Source organism: Balaenoptera musculus, chromosome 1, assembly GCF_009873245.2.
Source record: "Balaenoptera musculus isolate JJ_BM4_2016_0621 chromosome 1, mBalMus1.pri.v3, whole genome shotgun sequence".
NCBI classification, from domain to species: Eukaryota; Metazoa; Chordata; class Mammalia; order Artiodactyla; family Balaenopteridae; genus Balaenoptera; species Balaenoptera musculus.
In genome coordinates, this window is record NC_045785.1 from 105,062,553 (window position 1) to 105,086,008 (window position 23,456).

The 23,456-nt window shown below is 39.6% G+C and overlaps 1 protein-coding gene across 2 annotated transcripts in view; it reads right to left on the reverse strand.

Moving 5' to 3' along the window:
- Positions 1–23,456, reverse strand: part of TBX15 (T-box transcription factor 15) — a 108,601-nt gene that overhangs the window by 26,372 nt on the left and 58,773 nt on the right. For both annotated transcript variants that reach the window (XM_036831962.1, XM_036831972.1), the window contains exons 2-6: positions 20,345–20,558; positions 15,218–15,319; positions 13,486–13,657; positions 12,242–12,409; positions 3,284–3,348 (exon numbers count right to left, since the gene is read on the reverse strand). In XM_036831962.1, the coding sequence (XP_036687857.1) occupies positions 3,284–3,348; positions 12,242–12,409; positions 13,486–13,657; positions 15,218–15,319; positions 20,345–20,558 (721 nt within the window). The remainder of the gene's footprint in view (positions 1–3,283; positions 3,349–12,241; positions 12,410–13,485; positions 13,658–15,217; positions 15,320–20,344; positions 20,559–23,456) is intronic.

Genomic DNA, 23,456 nt, shown 5'->3' on the forward strand with positions numbered 1-23,456 from the left:
TCACAGATTTATACGAAGAACTGTGTTAGCACAAGCAGGGCCAGCGATGGGGCACTGGTGGGCACTGGTGGGAAGGTGATGAACCAACTGGATTCTGGTTTTGGCACAGGCCACCTCTTCCCAAAGATTTATAAATAATCCTCTATATCCTCATCTATCAATTTTCCCATCTGCAAAATGGCATTAATAATTCTTGCCCTCATCCTGCAGGCAGCTAGTGAGAGTTAAAGTCTGATTATCAGGTAATTTTGAGCTTTTTAAAGAGAAAATATAAGGGCTTCAATACTTGTCCCAACAAGTTGATTTTAGTCTAGCTTCCCAGAGCGCTGGAGGATGAAAATGGCTTCTACCTTCCCTAATTCATCCTTGTCCCCTCATGACACAGGTGACTTCAGTCTTATCATATCACAGTTTCACCTGCTAGGGACGTTCAGCCTGACTTCCTGTCCTTGACTATGGAACGCTTTATTGGGATATAGGAAGTAAATGACAAAGTCATGGGGAAGAGTCTACACAGACAGAGAATATAGGTTGATTTATGTGGAAAAGAGAAGGTTCTGGCTACTTGAGTAGGATCTTTAAGTGGATGAAGGGGGTTTAGAGAAAGAGCTCTATTCTCGATATCTGTTGAAGGTAAAATAAGTCAAGTTTAAACTGTTAGCATGATAAAGCACGAAGTGCACAGACTTTGACGTCAGATGGACTTGGGTTTTCATCCCTTCTTCAGTTTACTGCGTGACACTAGGAAAGCTGCTTAAACTCTCGGAGCCTGTTTCCTCATTTGAAAAATACAGGTTGCTTTAAAGATTAGAAAGAATGTAAGTAAAAGGTCTGGAACACAGTAAGTGTTCAATCACAAATAACTTCTATAATTACTGATATTACTTAAAACAGCCTGCAGATTTAATAGGACATAATGAAGAATTTCCATGCAATCAGAAATAAATAAATAAGGCACTGACATGGGCTAATGAAGATCCATAGTTTTGCTTTCCTGGAGTTCTTACAAAGAAGAGCAGCCCACCAGGCAGGACAGACAAGTAACTGTCTGTCCTGAGCAGTAAGATAGTCACCAGCCTTAAGGCAGACACAGGCCAGGGCCAAATGATGTGTCAAGGTCCTTTCTAGCCCAGTGAGAGGACAGAAGAACCTTGGGACTTTAACTGAGCTGTCATCACAATTTCCTAACCAGAGACAAATGCTTCAAGACACAAGGTCTTAATCTCAAGATTAAAGCGTGGCTCCAATTCCCAGCGCAAGCTCTAATGCTGGTCAATACAGCCACTCTATTCCAATTTTCTGTTCTAAGTCATGCCTCTGAAAAACAAGGAATCCAATGGGATGACAAAGCAAAGAAGAAAGAGACAAAAAGAAAGCAGTTTTTGGAGTGCCAAGAATAAAATAAACAAATACTAAATGCCACTGGAGATGCAGAAGGAAAGAAAAAGAAAGTAGTTGGATAACTAAAGTCAGTAGGGTTGGTCTCTGGAGACAGATGGTGTTGTCTAGAGTGGAAATTCTTAACTTTTGGTCATAGACATTTTTGAAAATTTGAAGAAAGCTGTAGACCTCTCCCCAGAAAAATGCACACGGCTCATCCACACACACGTTTCCTTTCAGTATCTGGGAACTCACAGAACTCCTGAAATGCATGCATGGACCCCAAGCTAAAGATCTTAAACACCCTAGAGGCTTCTTTATGAAAGGCCAGCTTCTATTTGAGCTCCTTATCACTAACAAGTTCCTCAATAAGCCCAGAAGGCAGAGCCCTGAAAAGGAGGCAACAGGAAATGGCTCACAGGCATGTTTTGTGACCTGGACATAGAATAGAAACTAATTGGGAGGAAGAGGACTGTCTATCTGAAATCGAAGGAATAAGTATTGGCTTCTTCACTGGTTAAATTTTGAAAACAAAGGCCTCTTATTTTAAACAAAGAGTCATTAACTGGAAAGCATTCGGCCTGGAGTCCATATGCCTGAGGCTATACAACTAACCAGTTGCTTGACCTAGAAAATATTACTCAATTTTGTCATCTTCAAACCAGAAGTTCAAGTGAATTTTACTTACTCAATAGATGTGACCTTAAAAAATTCTGAGGAAAATAAAATTTTAAAGAAATCTAAGTGTATTTTAAATATGATAAAAAGTTTCATAAGAAGTGCTTTTATAAATCATTTTGTAAAGAAAATGATCACTACACACATCTGATTTTTAGCATAAACTAGGTTCTAATATAATGTGCTACACAGTTCACAAAGTGATTCTAAATATATTAGATAGTTTATCTGAAAACTCTTGAAGAGAAAATAGCAAAGTCCTGACAAACTGTGTCATTCAGATGTAAAAAAAAGCCCCAAATTAGGAAAATGTCTGAACATTAAAGTAAATAGTTATTGCAAGGTCTACACACTTACAGGACACACGTGTCATATTTGCTGTTTCAGTATAGTTTATATAAAATGAAATTTTCTGATTGAATAATCTTCGATGTATCTGCTTTCCCTGCCAATTTCAGCTCTCTCCTAACTCTCTGTGAATAACAGATTTTAATATTATATATGAAGAATGACACAGGAAGGATTTAGACAGAAGCAGAGTTAACCAGAAAAATAGCACAGTCCCTAAGGCTATTTACAACAGGAGCAAATAGTCCTACAAACGTCATCAATTCCTAAGCGTTCCACAGTCTAACAACCTAATCACAATGATGATGCTGGGTCATCAAGAAAGGTAGTGTTCTATAAACTCTCTTTACTAAAGCAGAAAACATCCAGTAGAGTTTGGAAATATTTCCTAGGAGAAAAGTGGTCAATTTTTAAACAAAGTTTTAGCTCTTATAGGGAATACTTTTCTGAAAAATTTTATTTGTCCACAATTCCTTTTTTCCTGATAATGAAAAATAAAGGAGATATTACTATAGGTGCTGTAGCCACCTATAGACACTTATCAGAAAAAGTTGCAATCTTTTAATGACAATAAATCACTGTCAAATTTGTTTTAAGCGACTAAATTGCCAAGTACGATGCAGGGAGAAAAACACCATGAGGGATTCAATCTGATGATTTACAGTGTGTTAACAGAGAATTTGGATGATTCAACCTTTGGGGGGCAGCTTTTTTATTCTTGGATCAACTACTCATTTCTCTTTGCCTGCAGCAGCACAGTTGCCTAGCATGCAAATGTTCTCCAAAAAGCCAGAGCCAGAAGCCACCAATGGGGCTTGGGGAAAAGAATGTCATATAGAAAAGAAAGGTCAGTGGGTCTCTTGCCCAGTTTGCTCACCTGTTTCTTCCAGAATCTCTGAATCCTTTAGCAAACGGGTTTCGGTCAATTTTTAATCTGGTGATCTGGAAACAAACAAAAAAAGCATGAAATGTATTTATATTAGCTGACTTCTTTTTTGGTTGCTCCTAGAAAGTTAACAAAAATCACTCTGTTAACAACAGCTGTTGTTTTTATTTAGTTTCCTCTTAGTTTGAGATTTAGATTGAAGTTGATACAGGACTTGGTCCTGGCACACAGATGTCTGACCCATCTGACCCACATCTCCCTAAAAACCAAGGTTTTCCCAGTATGCGACTCTGTAAGCTCTCTTCTGCTCACCATCCTTGCCCCAAAATGGTGATAAATCACTTGCCCAGACAAACAAAGGTATCAAAATGAAAAACTGGACAATGGTCAGATCCATAGTGCATGACACACAGGAGACAGTTGAAACATGCTTGTTGAATGAATGAGTAAATGAATGAGTGAGCAAGTGAGTGAAGAACGAATGAATGGGTTCAGTCAATCCAATCAGGTGCAATCAGGTCACCAGACAACCTGCCTCAGCCTGAAAGAACCAAATAGTTGACTGCGTTTCCCATTTCACTTAAGTTGTGCCTTTCTTGCCGCTAGGGGTTGTTCATTTGATGACCTAAAATGGTCTTGTAAAAGACACAAAAAAGTAGCTGGACTTTTGTCAAGGTTGAATCCAAAGAAAAATCTACAAATGTGGGACGGGATGGGGCAGGACGCAGTGCAACTCACCCAGTCTCCAAGTCCCACAAGCCAATCAGAAGAAACAAAAAAGCAGCTTCATAAGGCTGAGCAAATCCAGTGCAAACAGTTGTGTGACCCAGGTTGGATGGGTCCTTAGTAGTCATCTGGTTTGACCTCCACTCAGTGCAAGAGTCCCTCTCTATTGCATCCTATCTTAGTCCCCTCCCACTCTGCAACTGTATATATTACCCTCTCAGCCTCCAGACTAGAATGGCCTGACCAACGAATTCCATCTGCGCTCTTGTGTTTCCGCCTTTAGCCTTTGTCATGGGAGGCATTTGGATACCTTCTGTCTGAACCAGATGTTAATGACTCGCTACATTCAAGGGATAGAGACTTAGAGGTGGGGGTTAAGGAGCTCAGGAAAGCAGGAAAGTCATTCTCAATAGAAGGTAATTCTGGAAAGAAGGGGATCTCATTTTTAAGACCATCTTCCCATTTCTGATCACTGTAGAACTTATCACTAGGACGGCTGAAGTTGTTTCTTGTGTTGCAAATCTTTCCAAGTCCCTCTTCTGTCTCACTTCATCAGAGTGGAATTTCCCAAAGCCACATTCTAAAGGTCTTTAAAACGCAATGTGAGAGTCTGACAAACAGGCTCTGACTTGAAAGTACCAAAGTTATTTTTTTCCCCTTAAACGTCCTTTGCCTCTAGAGTGGCACACTAATAATGTAGCACTCATAATGAAGCAAAAGCAATTTTACATCTATTTTATAGACCAGAGCAGGAGCCTGAAGCTTTGGCTTTCTAAAGTTTAGCGTCTGCCCTGTGAATATTGTATTGAGTTTAAAGATTGTCACCGCTTTTCTGTTGTTGACTTAAAATTAGTTCTTTCTTCCTCCATAATCCACAGCAATAAAACACACACCATATTTTCTTTTCAAGTTGGGGTTATAATATTTTATTTTCTCCTTCAAGTTGGCTTATCCTGTCTGACTCATTTATGATAGGGGTTTCTGATATAAGATTGTGCTGCTATGTTTTGGGGGCACAGGCCCCTGTAAATATAACGACCTTCTATTTCATGGTCCTGGGAGAAATGGTTGAAAACCAGTTCCCCACAGCTCCCTGTATCTCAGGCCAAGGAGTCTGCACGGAGATTTAATAGACAAATGACACCAAATGTTAGGAAACACAACACCTCTATACTTGTTTCAAAGCTTTTATTGTGGGATTTGGACCGCTTTATGAAGAGTGTGATTGTGCTACTCATTATTCATTTATTATCAAGTGCCTTTTGTGTGCAAAGCAATGTGACAGGTAGCACAGGTGACAGCGTGGCAGACAGTCAGTATACAGCTGTGTATCATCCCCCCCAAGAAGTTTATAATTGAGGAGAAAAAAGAAGACATACATATTAATAGTTACAGTGTAAAACAGAAAGTGATACGGTTTGAAATAAAGGCAAAGTGCCCCAAGAGCTTAGAGGAAGCAGTAATCGCTCCGACCTGAAGGGCTCTGGGGTTTCACCTTAGAGGAAGCACGTGAGCCAAGCTGGGAAGGATGCATAGGATTTTAATGAAGACCGCAAAAAGGGGAGAAAGGAACAAGGGAAGCATTTCAGAAGAAAGGTCCTATGTAAGCCATAGAATTGAAGTGGGAAGGAATGAAGCATTTTTGAGAACCACTGAAGAGTCCAATTTGACCAGAGCACAGGGTACAGCAAGAGAAGCAGTGAGAAAGAAAGCTGAGATGCTGGCCTGAGGCCACATCATGAAAAGCCTTTATTACCCTGCAGACATTTAGATACGCTATAGGTAGAAGAGAGCAATTCTAGCTATCCAAACCAAATTATGATCCCAGTTAATGCTGTGCTGACAACTTAGGCTATATCTACAAATACCAAGGGTAACAATGACAGTATTTTGGAGGAATAAATCAATGTATTCACAACCTCAATAATCCTTAGTTTCTAATAGTCCCATGGTTCCCATATCAAGAAACTCCTGGTAGACTCAGTATAGAAAGGGATGCAAATGACAGCTTGCTGTCCTACAGGAGACAAGGATGTTGCATAAGGTGAATTCTCATCAGGTAGAAAAAGAAGTAAAAGTCCTTCCCTTCCACTCCAGTGGAACATGAGAAGAGAGGAGAGAGACAGAAGAGAAGCAATCAGTTAGACTTACAAGTGCCTTAGCTTTCTACTCAAACCAAAATCCAAGGGTTGGGGGGGGGGAGACTCAGAGGAACACTGGCAGGGTCACCTCCATACACACATGGGGGTGGCTGCGCCAGTATAAGTGATGTAGGAAGAGGCCTGAGTTAGGATCCCCAAGCCTTCCATGGCCCTTCGGCAGTGGGTCAGGGACTCAGAGGTCCTCACATGCCATGACAGGGAAGGCAGGGTGACCCCGACATAGAGGTGCTATAGTCCAGACAGGAGTCAAACAGAGGCCCTGGATGAGAACTGAGGTGAGGCTGAGTCATTCAGGGAGGCCCAGGAGGTCCAACTGAGGCAAGAACACAAAAGCACAAGGTCAGCAGTCTCCTGCCAGTAAAACAAATCAACACAAGGAACCCCAGGACCAGCCCAGACCAGACCCCACCCCAGCAGAGGCCAGTGAGGCCCAGAGAACAGCACAGGGGTCCACAAGCAACCACAATGAGGGCTCATAAACCCCACTGCCTCCACCCCTGCCCATGCACCGTACATCTAGAGGCCATCTGGAGCAGGAGGCGAGGCTCATTTGAATAGTTAATTTTCAACCCTGCCCTCAATTATATTTATTAACTAGACTCAAATATGGTGGTCGATCTCCACCTCGTCACCTTAGACCAGGTCAGTGTCATATTCTGACTAAAGTACTCTAAATACTCTTCAAACTGATCTCCCTTCTTCCACTCTTGTCCCTGTCCAATCTCTTCTCTTCATTCAGCAACTAAAGCGATCTTGGTTAACACACCATAGTCGGACCATGTCATTCCTTCAGTGCCTACCACTATGCTCAGAATTCAATCCAAACTCCTTGCCTGGCCTTGCGGGGCCAGCATGCCCTGACCCCTGCCTATCTCTCCACCCCCACCCACCCTCCCCTGACTCTGGTCCACAGGCGCCCGGCAACCTGAGCTGCTCTGTGTTGGAACGTGCCACGCTCTTTTCCTGCTCAGACGCCTCACGTGCACTCTACCTCCAGACTGAAATGCTCTCTTCTGTACTCTTCATATAGCTGACTCCTCATCTTAAGTCTGAATCTAAATGTTATCTCCTGAGAGGGGTCTTCCTTGATCCATCCCTCCAAAATAGGATATTTCTGCCACTCTCTTTAACTACACCCTCTTTAATTCCATCTTTACTCTTAACCCAGTTGGTAATTATACATTTATTTTGTTGTTTACATATTTACTATGTGTCTCTCCCCCTAGACTACAACTAGGAACCCTGTCTATTTGATATACCATTTTATGAAGCAGAACCGAATATGACATGCTATTCATACTCAATGAATATTTGTTCAGTGAATGAATGGAGTGAGGGAGTAAATGAATGAATGAGGATGTGGGAAACAGAAATCACCAGTCCCAAAGCCATCACAAGCCTTAGAGAATACAGACCAAACAACTCCCCCAATCCCATTTGCTTTCACTGTAGGCCTTATAGACAAAAGTCTTGAATGTCTTTCCAGTCAGAACAAGGTCTATTAGTAACTTCCATTGTAGCTAAAGCTATGCTACAGCAGTCATGCTCAAACTTGGTCTGATGATAATGAGGCAACATGGAAAATACAGAGGTTGTGGAAGCATTTTTCTTCCCTGATTTTCTTTCCATAACCTTATACTGATGTGTGTAGTCTGAGTTATTGAAGACTATGGCACATAAGGGGGTGATTACTGGCTTGCCACCATTCATTTTAATCATTTTCCCTCACTATTTTGCCTAGTAACATAGAGGCAGTTAATAAATGAGGTATATCTCACCATGCACAGTGCAGACGTAAATAGCACAACCTACAAAGAAAATGAAACTTGAATATCCTCAGTATAATTTTACAGGACCAAGGCTCAAAGGGACTTCCTTTATTAACACTCTCTTATTCTTTTTTTTTTTTTTACCATATTGCTTGAAAAGCGTTCCATCAGGATAAAAAAAAATTTTAAGCCAACATAAAAAAAAAATTCTGCACTAATTTGATTGGAAAGTTAGAGCAAAACTGGCTCAACAGTTCAGGATATAATGAGTGGCTCAGAAATCCTACTGAATTTGCTTATACAACCCTGGCTGTGGTTTCAGGCTTCCTATCTAGTTCATGTAGCCAATTCTCATCAAGAAATAAGACTGTATTACCTGAGGAGAACAGGGCTGTGTCATTTTGAAATCTAGTTTCCTGTTTGGAAAAAAAAAAAAATCAAGGTTCAGCAGTCTTTTTCCCTTAGAGAGGACAAAGACTCTGCAATGGAAATTTCCTGCTAATTCCATGAGGACATATTGGCGTCAGCTTCTTCCAAGAAAAAGCATTAAGTGTAGAATCACCTTTATTCCAACTTCTACCACCTTTTTCTCCATGATGAGAGTCTGGGCATGGTGTACTTTCCTCTCTGCGATAAGCCTGCCAAGTTGGCACTCCAAGAGCAAATAATAGTAATAATAACTTCAGTATGCTAGCAGCCCTGGGAGTCTATGCATCAGTCAGCAAGGGTGAGAAGGAATGGGAAAGGGGGAAAGAAAAGCATAAACTATTTCATGAAAATAGAAACTCTTTCTTCACACTTCACTCCTACTTATATCCAAGGAAGCAGAACCATGGATACATAACGAAACTGGTAGTAGAGGTATGTTGGCTAATTATTCAGTCATTTTCCAAGCATGTAGTCAGTACTATGCATAGACTATAAATATCTTAGAGTTATGGAAATGGAAGGGTCCTTCCTCCTAATTAGTGGTTTCTGGGTTTCAAAATGTCATAGGCCAATTCTAATCCCCTCCCCTTCCAACATGTGAAGGATCAACATTGGCATTACAGTTTTTTATTCTACCAAATAAAGAGAATTAACAGCTCTCTATTATGTCCTGCCATCATTATTCCATAAAATAAATGACATTTTAGTAACAAACTGAAGCCCAGAAAGACAAAATAGCTTGCTCAGAGTGACACAGGTAGCTAGTGGAGAATTTAGGACTAAAACCCAGGTCTCCAAATGCCTAACCCCTTGCTATCTATGGAACAGAACACTGCCTTTCCTTAGGAAGGCTGGGCAACAGTTCATTTCAGTTCCGTTCCCTCTATTGTCCTTCCTGCCTTGTGTTCCGCCGAACAAGTCCCTAAGAACAATGAGGACCTATCACTGACTTTTCTCTCTTTCCTTTCTCATAGCTTTCCTAACCCTTCCCTTTAAAAAAAAAAAATGAAGTAAACAACTTTGCTTTAAAATATTATTTGTTCTCAATCTAGAAGGTTGAAGGAAATAAAAACACAGTAATCACTGAATATAGCTCACAAAAGAGAACAGTTTATGCTACCCAGCATCTTCATGACAAGTCTGAAAATTATGGTTAGGTAACAGATCTGACTTACAGGATGCAGACCTCAAGATTCCTGGGGGAGAGACTTGAGGTTAGTTTGCTTTATTAGAAGGCACTGTATCATATTAAATCATGTCTACACAGCCAAAGGGAATGTTAAACAATCACACTTGATTTACCCAGGGACTGGAGGCTTGTTAAACAGGCAAAAGCTGTTATCTAGATTTTAAAATGGGCAGAATTGAGAATGACTCATCTATTTTGAATGTCAGCACATCATGAATTCACTAACGTGACATGAGAACAGAGAGATCAAAGTAGTTACCTATTGAATACAATACCTTCGAGAGCCCATGTAGCTCCTCCAATTCCCAAGAATCCACTTTCTCCTTAATGAGTAATTTATTCTTTAAAATTGCCTCTATTCCCCACTATCCTTCATGCCTGTGCAGATGCAGGTATTTAGCAATGTAGGCTGACTACTGACAATTTGATGCCAGGTTTGTGTCAGTGACTTAATGCAGGTTCCCTCGTCTAGTCCTTATAATTCTATGAGGCCAGGACATTTTCAGACCAGGAAACACAAGTTGAAAGGGGTTAAGAAACTTGCTCAAGGTCACACAATTCACCAGTGAAAAGGTCAGAAACCAAACTAGACATGTCTACTACCAAGTCCCATGATCTTAGTCATGGCATCCTACCCCCACCAAACCACGACTGCCCCACTCAAGTCCAAATATAGACAAAATATTTATATGAATAGAATGTACTCAGGTGCAGGAACACTGTGAAATAATGCAGAGGAAGTGAAAGGGATTTCAGGTACCCATGTTTGGTCTTCACAGTGAACTGTAGGTTTTTAGTTTTAGCTTGGGTTATATTGACCCTTCTTGGCCTCTAGAACCGATCTCAGTGAGGCAGTAGAATGGTCATTTATTGGTGTTCTAGTTTGCTCTACAAACTACGTTCTAGAGTCATGCTTATTGCCACATCTCTCTGTCTTCATGAGAAAGTAATGATTAAAATGGCGGCTGGGGTAGTCTTGGAAAAAATCCAAACAATTTTTCAAAGAACTTAGACTTATATTCCCCCTTTTCTGTAACACAGTTAATCCCAAAGTTCCAGTTGCTCAAAAGCCATGTCTATATTGCTGCTCTATCTAGCACCAGAGCTTAAAAAATCTTGATTATTAAAGTTTTCTGTAAGGACTCTCCATGGTCTCTGCAATTTTACTATCTGAAGAGTTCGAGAGAGCTTAATAATTTTAAAATAGCGTCCATGGCGAACTAAAGCTCTTCTTTTACTTTAGATCAAATGCGGTATCTAAAAGGAAAGTCCAAAGTTGGGAACACTTTACAGCTGCTGAGAAAGCCCAACAACCATATAGCACTTAACATTTATTGGACTAAAGGGTTGTTGTATATCAAATTCCCCTGAAGGTAAAAAGCATCTAAGGAATTTTATCAGGATGTGCCATGAAAGATAGAAAAATTCTTTCTACTCTATATGAACTAAAGATTGTATAACTCACCTTCACCTGCCTGTTACATACTAAGCCCTTGATAAATATTTAGTAAATGAATGTTTTTCCTCATTGCTTTCTTTGTCAGAGCACAGTATCCAGTATAAAAGGTATTAAGTACTATAGTATACGTCCATATTGCTCCAAGCAGGCCCAAAATAAAAGTAAGCAGACTTTCAAGCAAAATAAACAAGCAAAAACTCTGTTTTAGAAAAAGATTCACTGCAGGATCCTACTAATTAGACAATTTACCAAAATATGAAATACCATCTAACTTACAAAAATGAGATTCACATACAACTTTCAGAGAACTGCATAAAGTGAGATCACTTGTAAATCCATCCATTCACCCTCCTCAAAAAAAAGAACATTGTTTAGAAATGCCCACAGTAATTCCAGACTTGGCCTCTCTCTTCCCCTCACCCACTCACTGGCTAATTAGCCCACTGGCTAATGCTGATGTGTCTCAGTGTCAGAAAAAGCATCAGTTCTTCCACAAAAACTTCCCTCATTCCCCAAACCAAACCAAACAAACAAACAAAAAACCATTTCCACATCTCTGTCGTTAAGTTATTCCACTGTATTATCATTATGTGTTTATGTGTCTTTCACTCAACTAAAACTCTTCCTTTCTTAGGGAGAAACGTCTTAATCTGCTAAGCTTAGAATATTGTAAATTCTCAATAAATATTAATGGAATGAATGAATATATTATTAACATAAAAACATACACATCTTAGGGTGTGGTGGTGAGCACACGGAGGCCAATTTAGTCTGAAAGTGTAAATGGAAGCAGTGGGTCTGACATAGAGTTTGAGAGGCTTGATGACTTTGATGTAGCCTGATGGACAGCTCCACGGAGAGGATAAGAGGGAAGGAATGAATCAAACCTCAAGAATTTCAAGTGATGAGGAACATTTGCCGGGATGTAGTAGAGATCATGAAACATGGGTACAAGTACAGAGAGACATGAAAATGACTTAGAAGGTTTGGTTCTCCTGGTCAAAGATCTTGCCTCTGATCTAAATGTAGACTCTGACAGCTGTTACTAGGCATTACCGCCTTGTCATCACCAGTGCCGCGTGTGCACCGCCAGCCTGGTGTCTCTCATTCCAGCATTTCAGTGCCATGCAGAAGGACTAAGCACTTCTTACAAAAGGATGAGTAAACTCCTTTAAAAGTGGCTGCAGCAGGAGACTCTCCAAGGCAGCCTCTTACCTGCTGGTTCTGATAGGCCGTGACCGTGGTAAACACGGTCTCAGGAAAGCTGAATGTTTTCACTCCATCCCCAACAGGGACGGGTTTGGTGGGTGAAAGGTCGCTGCTGAAATCCTTGCGAATCACATGAACCCGAGGCTGGTATTTGTGCATAGAGTGAAGAATGATCTAAAATGAGAAGGGGAAACATTACTCCAGCGTTGTCTCTAAGGTCCCTACATCTTTTCCAGCTCTCATGCAAACAAAATTACAGGATAAAAGCGTTACAGGAAGAGCACAGTTTAGAGGTGGGATGTATGGGAAACTGGAAATCAGTGTACTTTCCCATGGCTGGAAGGACTAAGTAATTGGATAGCATCACATCCCATGGAACCATGTAGCAAATACCCCAATCATAGGTGGTGAGTGCAATATGTTTGCTTTAATTGGATAAATACTGAATGAATTGGTTCCAGTACCAGCAGACATCACTCCACTAAAAGGTCTCAGAACCTCTGCTATGTGACAGTTGTTCCCTCCTGCTTCAAATTTTCAGCACGGGTTCATCTGTCTTTAAATTCTACAAGCTGTTATTTGCACTTTGTTACTGATTTTACGGACATTCTCTTATGTCATGTCAGAGTTAAGGGTATATGTGTCTTCTCTCTTCCTTAGAAAATTATCATTTCCCTAAAGATAGGAGCCTTGGTTTTAGCTTCTTTCATCTCCCCATAGCACCCAGTATGGATCCCGGCATTCAGTGAAAATTCAGTATGTGTTTTACTGCCAAAAATAAATTAATAACATCAGTTGCACCAATTATACCTGGCAAGCCTAACAACCTATTCTTCTCTTATAAATTCATAAATTTCTTGACCAATCAGCCAGAACTGTCCCCACAACAGTTTCCCTGAGTTTACTGCCCTGTGAGTTGTTCTATTAAATACTGTGATTTCTTCACCATTTTAAAATGTGTCCTCTGTTTCTGTCGCTGCATTCTCCTGACTTGATCGTGACTTACAGCAGACGTTTGCTAAATGTTAGATTTGTAATAAACGTAATTTCACAAAAGGAAAAAAAATTTTTATGCTTACTTACTTAAAATGACTCAAAGATTCATTTGAGATTCTCAAAATCGCAAATGAATTTGAGAATCTCAAAAAGATTCTTATTTTACCTGTTCGAAAAAAGCCTGGGGCTAGTCAGTTCTAGAGCAAAAAAAGGGGGAAGAGGGAGGAAGAGGAAGATGGGATTATTTGACTCACATGTCCTTGATCATCCAGTTCATTGTTGGTCAGCTTGAGTTTGTCGAAACTGACCACCTGTCTCATCCAAGTATCTCCAGAAGCTAGAGAATCAGGGTGTATATAAACTCTTGGGGGCACAGGGGAATCAGCGTTGCCAGCCACCATCCACTTGGAGCTGTGATACACATATCTGAGACAGAGAGGGAGAGAGGAGAACTCAGAGACAGATGCAGAGAGGGAATAGAGGCCCAGGACACAATTAGGGACAGGAGGGGAGGAGACACAAAGAGATGAGAAGAATGGAGTAGGACGGATTAAACAGAGAATACAGAGGAGAAAGAGAGAAGGGTGGATAACCAGGGAAAATGAAATAGAGATGGAAATGGAAAACAAGATGGGTGGGGGAGGGCAGAAAAGTGTTGTAGTTAATGATCAAAGCTGCAGCTCTCACAAGGAAAACATTCTCACAGTCCTTTTTCTTTCTTCTTCCTCTCCTTGCCTTGCACCCCTGTGTGCACACAGGCATCCTGAACCCACGTGTTTAGCTATGGAAAAGGTATTTTACTGCAACCTTTCACCTTTCAAATGCAAACCATATAATCCATTGGCCACTTGTTCAGGATTTGGTTCCTTATTAAAAACATCTTCCATATTGTCCTATAAAACACAGCCATGTGCAGAGACCCTCCAAGCCCCTCACTTGTTAACCATTTCCTAGCTAAGAGTCTGAATTTAGAAGCATTTCAATGAAAACCTAGTTTTGAACATCTTCATCTTCCACTTTATTTTCCCACAAAGTCACTGCAAATGAGACTAGGTTAATCAAAGTCTTCCCACTAACTGGGAAGACTTAGCGGTGTTTCTGGGAATGGCTGCACTGAGGCAGAGACCTCCATTTTCATTGAAATGGAGGATGTTTTTAAAGAAAAGAGCATCTCCCCTCCTAAGTCCTACATCAAGACCACTTCTTTCTTAGCCAGCTCTCCCTCTAAAATACAAGTAATGGTCTTCTCTATTCACCTCTCACCTCCAAATTCATGGGCTCAAGGCCAAGTTCTGAAATATCTCAAAAATGAGCCATGACTCACTGATGTGACTGAGAGCTCAGGAGATCAATTAAGCCACAACTTGTTTCAAACAAGAACTATGTGTAAGACACATGGAGACTATGTTGGCTTTTAATGGCTTTGAAGGAAAGTTATTTAGCAAACTTGTTCACAACCCGTTTTAATGAACAATAATTCCCCTTAACTAGATGTTCTTCTTGAGGTCTTACCCAATTCTCCCATTCTTCCCCTCCATCATCCACAGGATAATCCAGCAGGTATATGATTGAAGGTACTGTACTAATCCACTTCTCCTCCCATTTTCCAAAATAAATCATCTCAACTCACTTAGTATTTCATAAACCAAATCATTCAATGTGTTAATCATTTTCAATGTTAAGTGAATTAGTTTTAGACTTAAGATCCATTTGATTTTTGCTACTCTGGCAGACATTATACAATCCCACTCTTTAGATAGATGTAAGGAGGATTCCAGACCAAACCATTACTGGTTCTGACTTCCTACCTCTAGTGACTACTTCCTGTCTGGTGTTCTGCCACAGGCCATTGGCATGTCCTCCATCCTTGTTCCCTATCCAATACATTGTACAGTGCACTGTTAAAATGCTTCATCTAATGAGTTTATAGAACCATCCTGGGATACTGGTGATGCCCACAGTTCCACATCTCAGAGTCATCCTTACCTGTATCTTTTATTGTCCACAGGTACAATGTCCATTGCTATGTAGTACTGCTGGTGTGGATCCAGGCCAGTGATTTTCACTCTCATGGCAGGAAACATCCTCCTGTGGATGGGAATAATGTAGGAAGCTCAGCAGTCAGAGGGGGAGAAGTAGCAAGAGTAAAAGCTTGATGAGTCTCTTCTTAATAGGAATGCTAAGCACACAAAGTCCAATATCCTCTAATTCTCAAAGTTGGCTGTTTTTTTTCACTTTGGAAATTATCACTATCAAATATGCTGAGGATTTACATTGTTGAAATAGCACCTGTTCTTAACTTAAATTGAACTGTTTGATTATTCATACACTCAAAGACCTCATACCATAACTTGTTTTATAGTATTAGTTAATCTTTAATGTGAGATAGATGGATAGACAAGAGATGATAGATAGATAGATAGATAGATAGATAGATAGATAGATAGATAGATAGATAGAATGTGTGTATATACATTTCCTATTAGACTATAACAGTGTTAAATATACTTATACTCTTATACTTAATATACTTGAATAACTTATATTCTTCTTATTCCCCAAGTAGCTTGTCACAGTTGATTGTAGTAATCATGAAATATTTTCTGATTGAGTCTATTTGAAAATGACCACTCTAAAAATAATATCTCAAGAAAAGAAGAAAAATAGGAATGTGCTACCAGTTCCCAAATGAAGGACCACCAAAGTCTTTTTTTTTTATGCATAAAACTGTAGAAAAATTTCTGCAAGTTCTCAGGCTGTCAACGTGTGTGTCAGAGGAAGGACACTGCAGAATAGGGAGCAAATACCAAATGAATTCTAGTGGCCTCTGGGCAATACCTTGTTTCTACCACAATGGCTTGTTAAACTTGCCAAAGCAAGCGAGGTCAGGATATGACACTTTACAACTACTCTCATAATTGAAGAGGAGGAGAGGGAACAGCCCAAAAGAGGTACTGAGTTTCAAGGAGACTAAAATAAAATTCACCATTCTTCTTTAATCATAAGAAAGAAGAAAAACATCAAGCTCTTGTGCATGTCATGCATTTAGGAACCAGACATAAGAAGTGCTTGGTTCAAAAATTTGGATTGCCCTGAATGTGCTCTAGAGTACTTGTACACAAAATGTTGCATTAAACTTAACCATCTGGGGCCAGTTAGTTGAGCTGGGCAGAGCACGGTGCTAATGAGGTCAAGGTCACAGGCTTGATTCACATATGGCCTAATTGGCTTTGCTCCATTTCATGGCCATAGACCATACCCTGACCCCAGACAGCCATCTTGCAAGTGTGCATTGGTTGTTTACATGACAGGCTTTCTGTGCTAGTCACACACTCTACTACTCAACAAAAACAACTCAAAAAGCAAATATCCTCTGGTAATAGGTTGGTGACATCAAAATCATATTTGGGGGGAAAGCACAGAGGGACCACAGACCTTCAACAGGGATGATGGCTAATTCTTAAACATTTGCAAAGAATAATCTATTACCAATTCTTTCCCACTTTATAACTTTTCAGAAGCTTCTATTGGTATATCATTTTAGATTTTCTTTCTCTACCCTCACAAGCTTAAATAGAAAGCCTTATATTTTATTTTATTTTAAATGTATTTATTTATTTTTGACTGTGTTGGGTCTTTGTTGCTGGGCGCAGGCTTTCTCTAGTTGGCGCGAGCGGGGGCTACGCCTCATCTGCGGTGCGCGAACTTCTCATTGCGGTGTCTTCTCTTGCTGCAGTTGCAGAGCACGGGCTCTAGGGCACACGGGCTTCAGTAGTTGTGGCATGTGGGCTCAGTAATTGTGGCTCACCGGCTCCAGAGTGCAGGCTCAGTAGTTGTGGCACACGGGCTTAGTTGCTCTGCTGCATGTGGGATCTTCCCGGACCAGGGATTGAACCTGTGTCCCCTACATTGGCAGGCGGATTTTTAACCACTGTGCCACCAGGGAAGTCCCAAAAGCCTTATATTTTAGTCTTATGGTTGGCTAATGAAATTTGATGGTGGGTTGCTCATAATGACTAAATCTAACATTCACTATAGGTGAGGCACTTTGACTCACATTAACTCTTTCCAAAACTTTGGGAACCTTGGTCTATACATGTATATATAGATCATTAATTCCCGACTTAATAGCAATGATTTATGATTGCCCTGTATACATAAATATTTGAAGAGCATCTTGCCAGGGATGGAAAGTCCTCTCCCTTGCTATCTGAGATAAGAAAATGTGGTTCCTCTCAGCCATCTAAAGAGGCTGCATTACATTGAAAGAGATAAATTTATTTTCTTGATGACTTTTAAAAAAGGGGTTAAGATGTCTTTAAATTCAATACCTGTTTTGTCTGGAACACTTATATGACCTTGAGTGGAGAAGCTACCTGTCTCTTTTCAGAACTCAGGTTCTAAAATGAATGAGCTGTGTGGCTCTGGATAAGCCATTTAACCTCACCATCTATAAAACAGAGGAAAGGAACTAAATAATCCTTAAGGTGACCTTTTGCTTTAAAATTCTATGACAATTCTTAAAATCTGACCAAAGTTGCTTTTTCTTTTTGTCAGTATTTTAGCACAGAATATCAAGTAATGTCATAACACCCTAGAGAAAAATTAATCTTTCATATTCATAAAATGAGATGTGTTTGGTTTTAATTTTATGCCTAAATTTAGGCCAATTCTTTTGACTTCCAAACCCGTTTATCCCTACAAACACCTCTGTCCATGGTGCTGATCATGCAGGTTTTGTTGGTGCATTCAAAGATTGAGGGCTCTGTAGACTACAGTAGTTCTGAATCAATGGGATTATAGTTTGGGATGTGAGAAGAAGTAGGTGGTGACTAAGATCTTCTGAGAGGGGAAAAGAACAGAGAGTCATACATAACTAACAGTAACTAAGAAAATGGAAATTGGAGTTAAAAATGAAAAAGACACTACATAGGAAGAAAAATGAAGTGAAAAGGAAAGAATCAACTTGGGGGATGGGGAGGGAATGACAAAAATTCACAGAAGATAAAGACTTCTTTGCATGTTTCTGAGTGGTTCTGGAATTACTTGAGCAGAGTTACTGGTAGCAACAGCAACAGCTGAGGCACTCCAATATGGAAGCAATGAATGTAGTTTCTAAACCTAAATAAAGGGATATGATTAAAGAACAAACTGTATGTCTGTGCTGGGAATCTCTGGATATATTCAGGTGTCAACGTGAATTTGTGAAGGCAGAGATATGGAAAAGTAAACATTGCAGAAAATCATGAAGTGAGGTCACAGGAGAATTGTCAAGGAGGTGCTCAGGCAAACTGAATTCACTGAAGTGCAGGGAATGAGGGAATGATATCAGGAACACAAGTGACTAAAATACACAGACATAATAGTAGTAAGTAAAGACCCAAAATAAGAACTGGAAAATCTTACAGACAAAAAAAGTAATATTTCCCCTTTCATCAAACCAATGCCCTTGCCAAAAACTAAGAAAAAGAGTAAAAACTTTTTCCTTGAATTGCTGTTTCCTTCCAAGTCATATCTCAAAATGTAGACTCAAGATGTAGACTGAAACCCAAGCAACAAAAAAGAGATGGTTTTTGAAAGTAATTCTGGATAAACAACAAGGTCCTACTGTACAGCACAGGGAACTATACTCACTATCCTCTGATAAACCATAATGAAAAAGAATATAAAAAATAATGTGTATATGTGTGTGTGTGTGTGTGTGTGTGTGTGTGTGTGTGTGTATAACTGAATTACTTTGCTGTACAGCAGAAATTAACACAACATTGTAAATCAACTATACTTCAATTTTAAAAACAAGTAATTCTGGAAAGTAATTTTGAAAGTAATTCTCCTTCAAAATTGCTCCTCCTAAGAAGCTTTTTAATGGTTTTATTCTCTACTAAAACTTAAAGAAGGAAGAGGGTTTACAGAGGAGGATGAAAATGAATAAGACTTCAGGTTCATTTTAAGCTCACCTTTTTGTGATATATTATTGTATTGAGAGGTTTCTCTATATGCATTCAAGTGAACTAGACCCAATCAAACTATGCTTTTACTTTAAATGTCTATGTGCATGAAGACAGCTTATGATCAATGAGGTAAGTCTTTTTGGTCTCTGTGATGTGAGACAGTGGATTGACTTTGTAAATATGAAAGCACTATAATTATTTTAATTTCAGTGAACTATTCCTATATACTAATAAACTCAGTCCAAATTTATTTTGATTTAAATCATTTTCATTTTAAATCCAAGGGGCAAAAGCTATAACCATTTCTTAACAGTGCAGACTTACAAATAGTTGAGACAATTGTTTTGGAGCCAAACAGATTTGTGCAGAATTCTGGAGCTGCCCTTTACTACCTGTGTGGCCTTAGTCAAGTTAATTAACCTCTTCCAGCTTTTGCATCCTCATCCATATATGGGATTATCACATCCTACCTCAAAGGATTCCCGTGAAGTTTAAATAATGAAATACATGTTGAATATCCAGCACAAAACAGATACCTAACCATGAAAAATTTAAAGATACCAATAAAGAGTAGCCTAATTAACAGTGTTTATTTCAAGATATGCTGTGTTTTTAAAACTGTTATCATCCTACATAAATCATTTTGCAAGAGTTTCCACCAGGTCCCATTAAAGTAATCACATTTCAAGCCAACTATAAAACACAATGGATCGATCAGCAGTGCTCCAAAAATGCACCAAGCCCAAATTTTACCAAAAACAAAATTCTTACAAAAATACCTGGCTGATTTAAATGCCTTAGAAGATGCAAGCTTTTTCTCTTGAAAACATTGGTTGGTGAAGTAACACTTGCTTTGGAAATCTATTGTTTGACTGTTATGCACCATGGATCTCCAGTATTAGCTGGAATACATTTGCAGGCAGAAAATGTTTGTGAGGGTAGAGGTGATTTAGGTTTGAGTGGTCCTTGGAGGAAAGTAGCAAAATCACAGTAAACACAAGCAAAGCGCTTTATCAAGACATCCAGATGCTGAAAAGTGAGTGTGAGTTGCTTTGGCTGCACCAATGCTACTACCACAAATAAGTGAAAAGAAAAATGTAACAGCTCCTACATTTTATTTCCTCTTCTTCGAATGTGGCTATTCAAAGGAACTTGTCCTTACCTGCCTGCTTTGGTGATGATCATCTCGGTTCCAATGTCATGGAACCTCTTCCAGAGGTCAGCACACTGCAGCTCCACCTGAATCTCCTCCATGGAAGACATGGCAGCAGGCACAGGGCCTGCAGCACCAGGGCCCAGGTCAGTGTGAGTGTCAAAGGAGCAGGAAGACCGCTCAGTGATCACCTCAGAGTCTGAACCAGTGCTCTGCTCGGAATCTGCAAAATAAACAGTCAAGACTTAGGTGAGAAACTGCTGAGCTCCCTTCACACCCCTGGCCTTAAAAGATGGAGGCAGGGTAGGGAGCACGATGGGGTGGGGAGAGGGGTGAACAAAAGGAGACTTAAAGCTGGGAAGCTCCAGAGCACAGCACTCAGCGTATTTTATTATTTTTTTTTTATGGTTTGTTTTTGTGATTTATGACCTTCTTTCAGGTTTCGTGTTTCCAACATGACATCTGGCATTTTAGTAAGTTTTAGCAACAGCTGAAGAAAATTGGTCCACAATAGGCAACATAAAGAGTACTAATGTCACCATGTTGAAGGGAATGAAGCCAAACTGGAGCAACAAAATAGACAAATGCCAAATTTTAAAAACAATAATAATCACAGACTACAGCTGCAAGTCTGGATTAGACCATTTAACTTGGGGGAAAAGATTCAACGCTAACAACAATGTGTTCTTTAATTCCATACCACTCAGCATCACTCTCCCTCAGTCAGTTATTTTTAAACACAGTGAGTTTTCCTCCATTTATATATCCTGGTCATCAAAAGTAATGAAAAGTTATTTGGGATATTTAGAAACACTTTGCTGTATACTTGAGTAAATGGCTTTTCCTAAGTCTAATCAGGCCATTTTGGATGAAAAAAAAAAAAGTCTGTTGTGAGGCAAGGATGTAAGCATATGGAAAAAGTTACCCAAGAAGGCGGTTGAAACAAAGGGAATAAATGAGTTTAGGAGACACCTTGATTGGTTTCTGAAGTACGGGCAGAGGGGAGGGCTGATCCAAACAGGAAGGTAGGATTGAGAGCAACCAAATAAAAAGCTGGCATGCTGGGCCACATGGTCCTTTCCTCTTTCGTCTTCTGTTCTCATGAAGAGGGGGCTGGCAGTGGGGTGGGGGTGGGGAGGCAGGGGGGATGTAGACCGATGGAGAAGCCTAGAGTCAGATCTACTAGAGAATTTTCTGTAATTTTTCAGATTTTTTACTTTTAAGGCCCTATGCCAAGAACTTTATCTCCTAATATTTTCCAAACTTGGATTAGCTAGTACAGTTTCCTTATGTCAAACGATACTGCAAGCCAAGCCTAAGAACCTATTTCTCTAACTCACCCTTAACATCTAGGATTCCGATTGCTTCCCCCATAATTAAATACATACATAAAGAAAGGTTGAAAACAATGATGTCTTACTCTGACAACTGGCTTTTCACTGCTGTCAAAGGTCAGGACCTCTTGGGTACCAGTCCTTGACACTAGCAGGATGGAAGGAGGCTGGGACAGAAAGCCATATCATCTTGCTGCCATCCTCACTAACTGGAGCAGGTTTCTAGGTCTGTGAACAACCCCTCTTATGACACCATTAATTTTCTTTTCTTCTAGCCCTAATGTGTTCCTCTCTCAAACCCGGGCAGCATCACTGCTGAAGATATTCAGCACACTGCAGAACTGAACCAAGCTCCTAAATAACAGGGAAGTCTCTGCCCAAAATCTTTAGTTTATCCACAATCACTGGTCCAGTCACCATCTTCATCAAAAACATTAAAAAGCTATATGACTAGATACTACATGTCTAAGCATATCATTTTATATCTTGGACTAAACAGGAGCTAATATTTGTCTCCTTCAAGTACAGAAAAGTGGAGCTACTTTTCTAAGGTGAGAGCTGTTGAGTGACAATCAGGCTGTATCCCAGCCTGATGCTATCTGCTTTTCAGTAGCAGAGCCATGATATCCTCACACACTCTCCAAACATGGTAATCTGATCCCTTGAGACATGGATTCCCAAATCCCATTTTGTTTCTGCGATATGCCAAGAGCTCCTCACTTATCACTAAAATTGTGAATTTTTCAAGAACTTCTTGAAGCAAGATTTTTAAAAAATAGTCTTGTCCTACCTTTGGAAGCAAAGTGTTATGAAATCTCCTTACCATAAAGTGCTACGGTTATGAAACAGTTGGAAAGAGGCAGGGCCCAGCAAAAATTTTGGACATATAATTTCTCCAATGTGTGTTTAGGAAGGAGGAAAGGAAAGGAAAGATATCACTGCACTAAGTGATAATATTTTTAAGGCAGCCAACTTGAGGTTAGGATTGGAATGGGAACTGTGGCTGGAGATTTAGGAAGTAAGAGACTGCTCTTAACTCTATATGTCATCTGGAATAAAACAGGTACTCAAAATGTAACATTAAATGGATTGATGGATAACCTTGGACAAGTCACTTAGCCACAATGGACCTATTTCTTCATAGTACAATTAAAAGGACTGAACTGAAATCTCTTATAATCTCTTCCACCTCTAATGGCTTAAAGAATGTAAGACTCGATCCTAATGCAACATTCAGTGATAACCCAGGTGACCTCAATTAGAAGCATCAAAAATTTTTTTCTTCTACTTAAAAACTTTTATTTAGGAAAAAGTCCACAATACATGTAAATAAGTCAAAAGAGATAATCCTTTTCAAAGATCATTATACAAATTGCTTAATTGGGACTTTAGTTCAAGTAACTCAATGGCCAATCATTTGTAATATAGATTGTTAGTTGTTCATGTTTTTTTTTTTAGGTAAAACACCAAAACCATGATTTGTGAAAGAAGAAATTGATAAGTTGGAGTTTAAAAAACTGTAGAAGCATCAAATTTAAAACTGTCTGGGAAAGACAAGTTAAATGAGAAAAAAGACTGGGAGCTCAAATTCACATTATCATAGGAGTTAAAGAATTGAGTTAGTATTCTGTTTATAGTTTCAATCAAACCCATCAATAAGCACCTATCAGCATGTGGCCCTATATGAGATACCATGCAGATAATTTGAAACAGAATCCAGACCTTGGGAAATTTCCCAGTTAGTGTTGATTAATTATGCGTCTACTGAGTGCTTACTATGTGCCCAG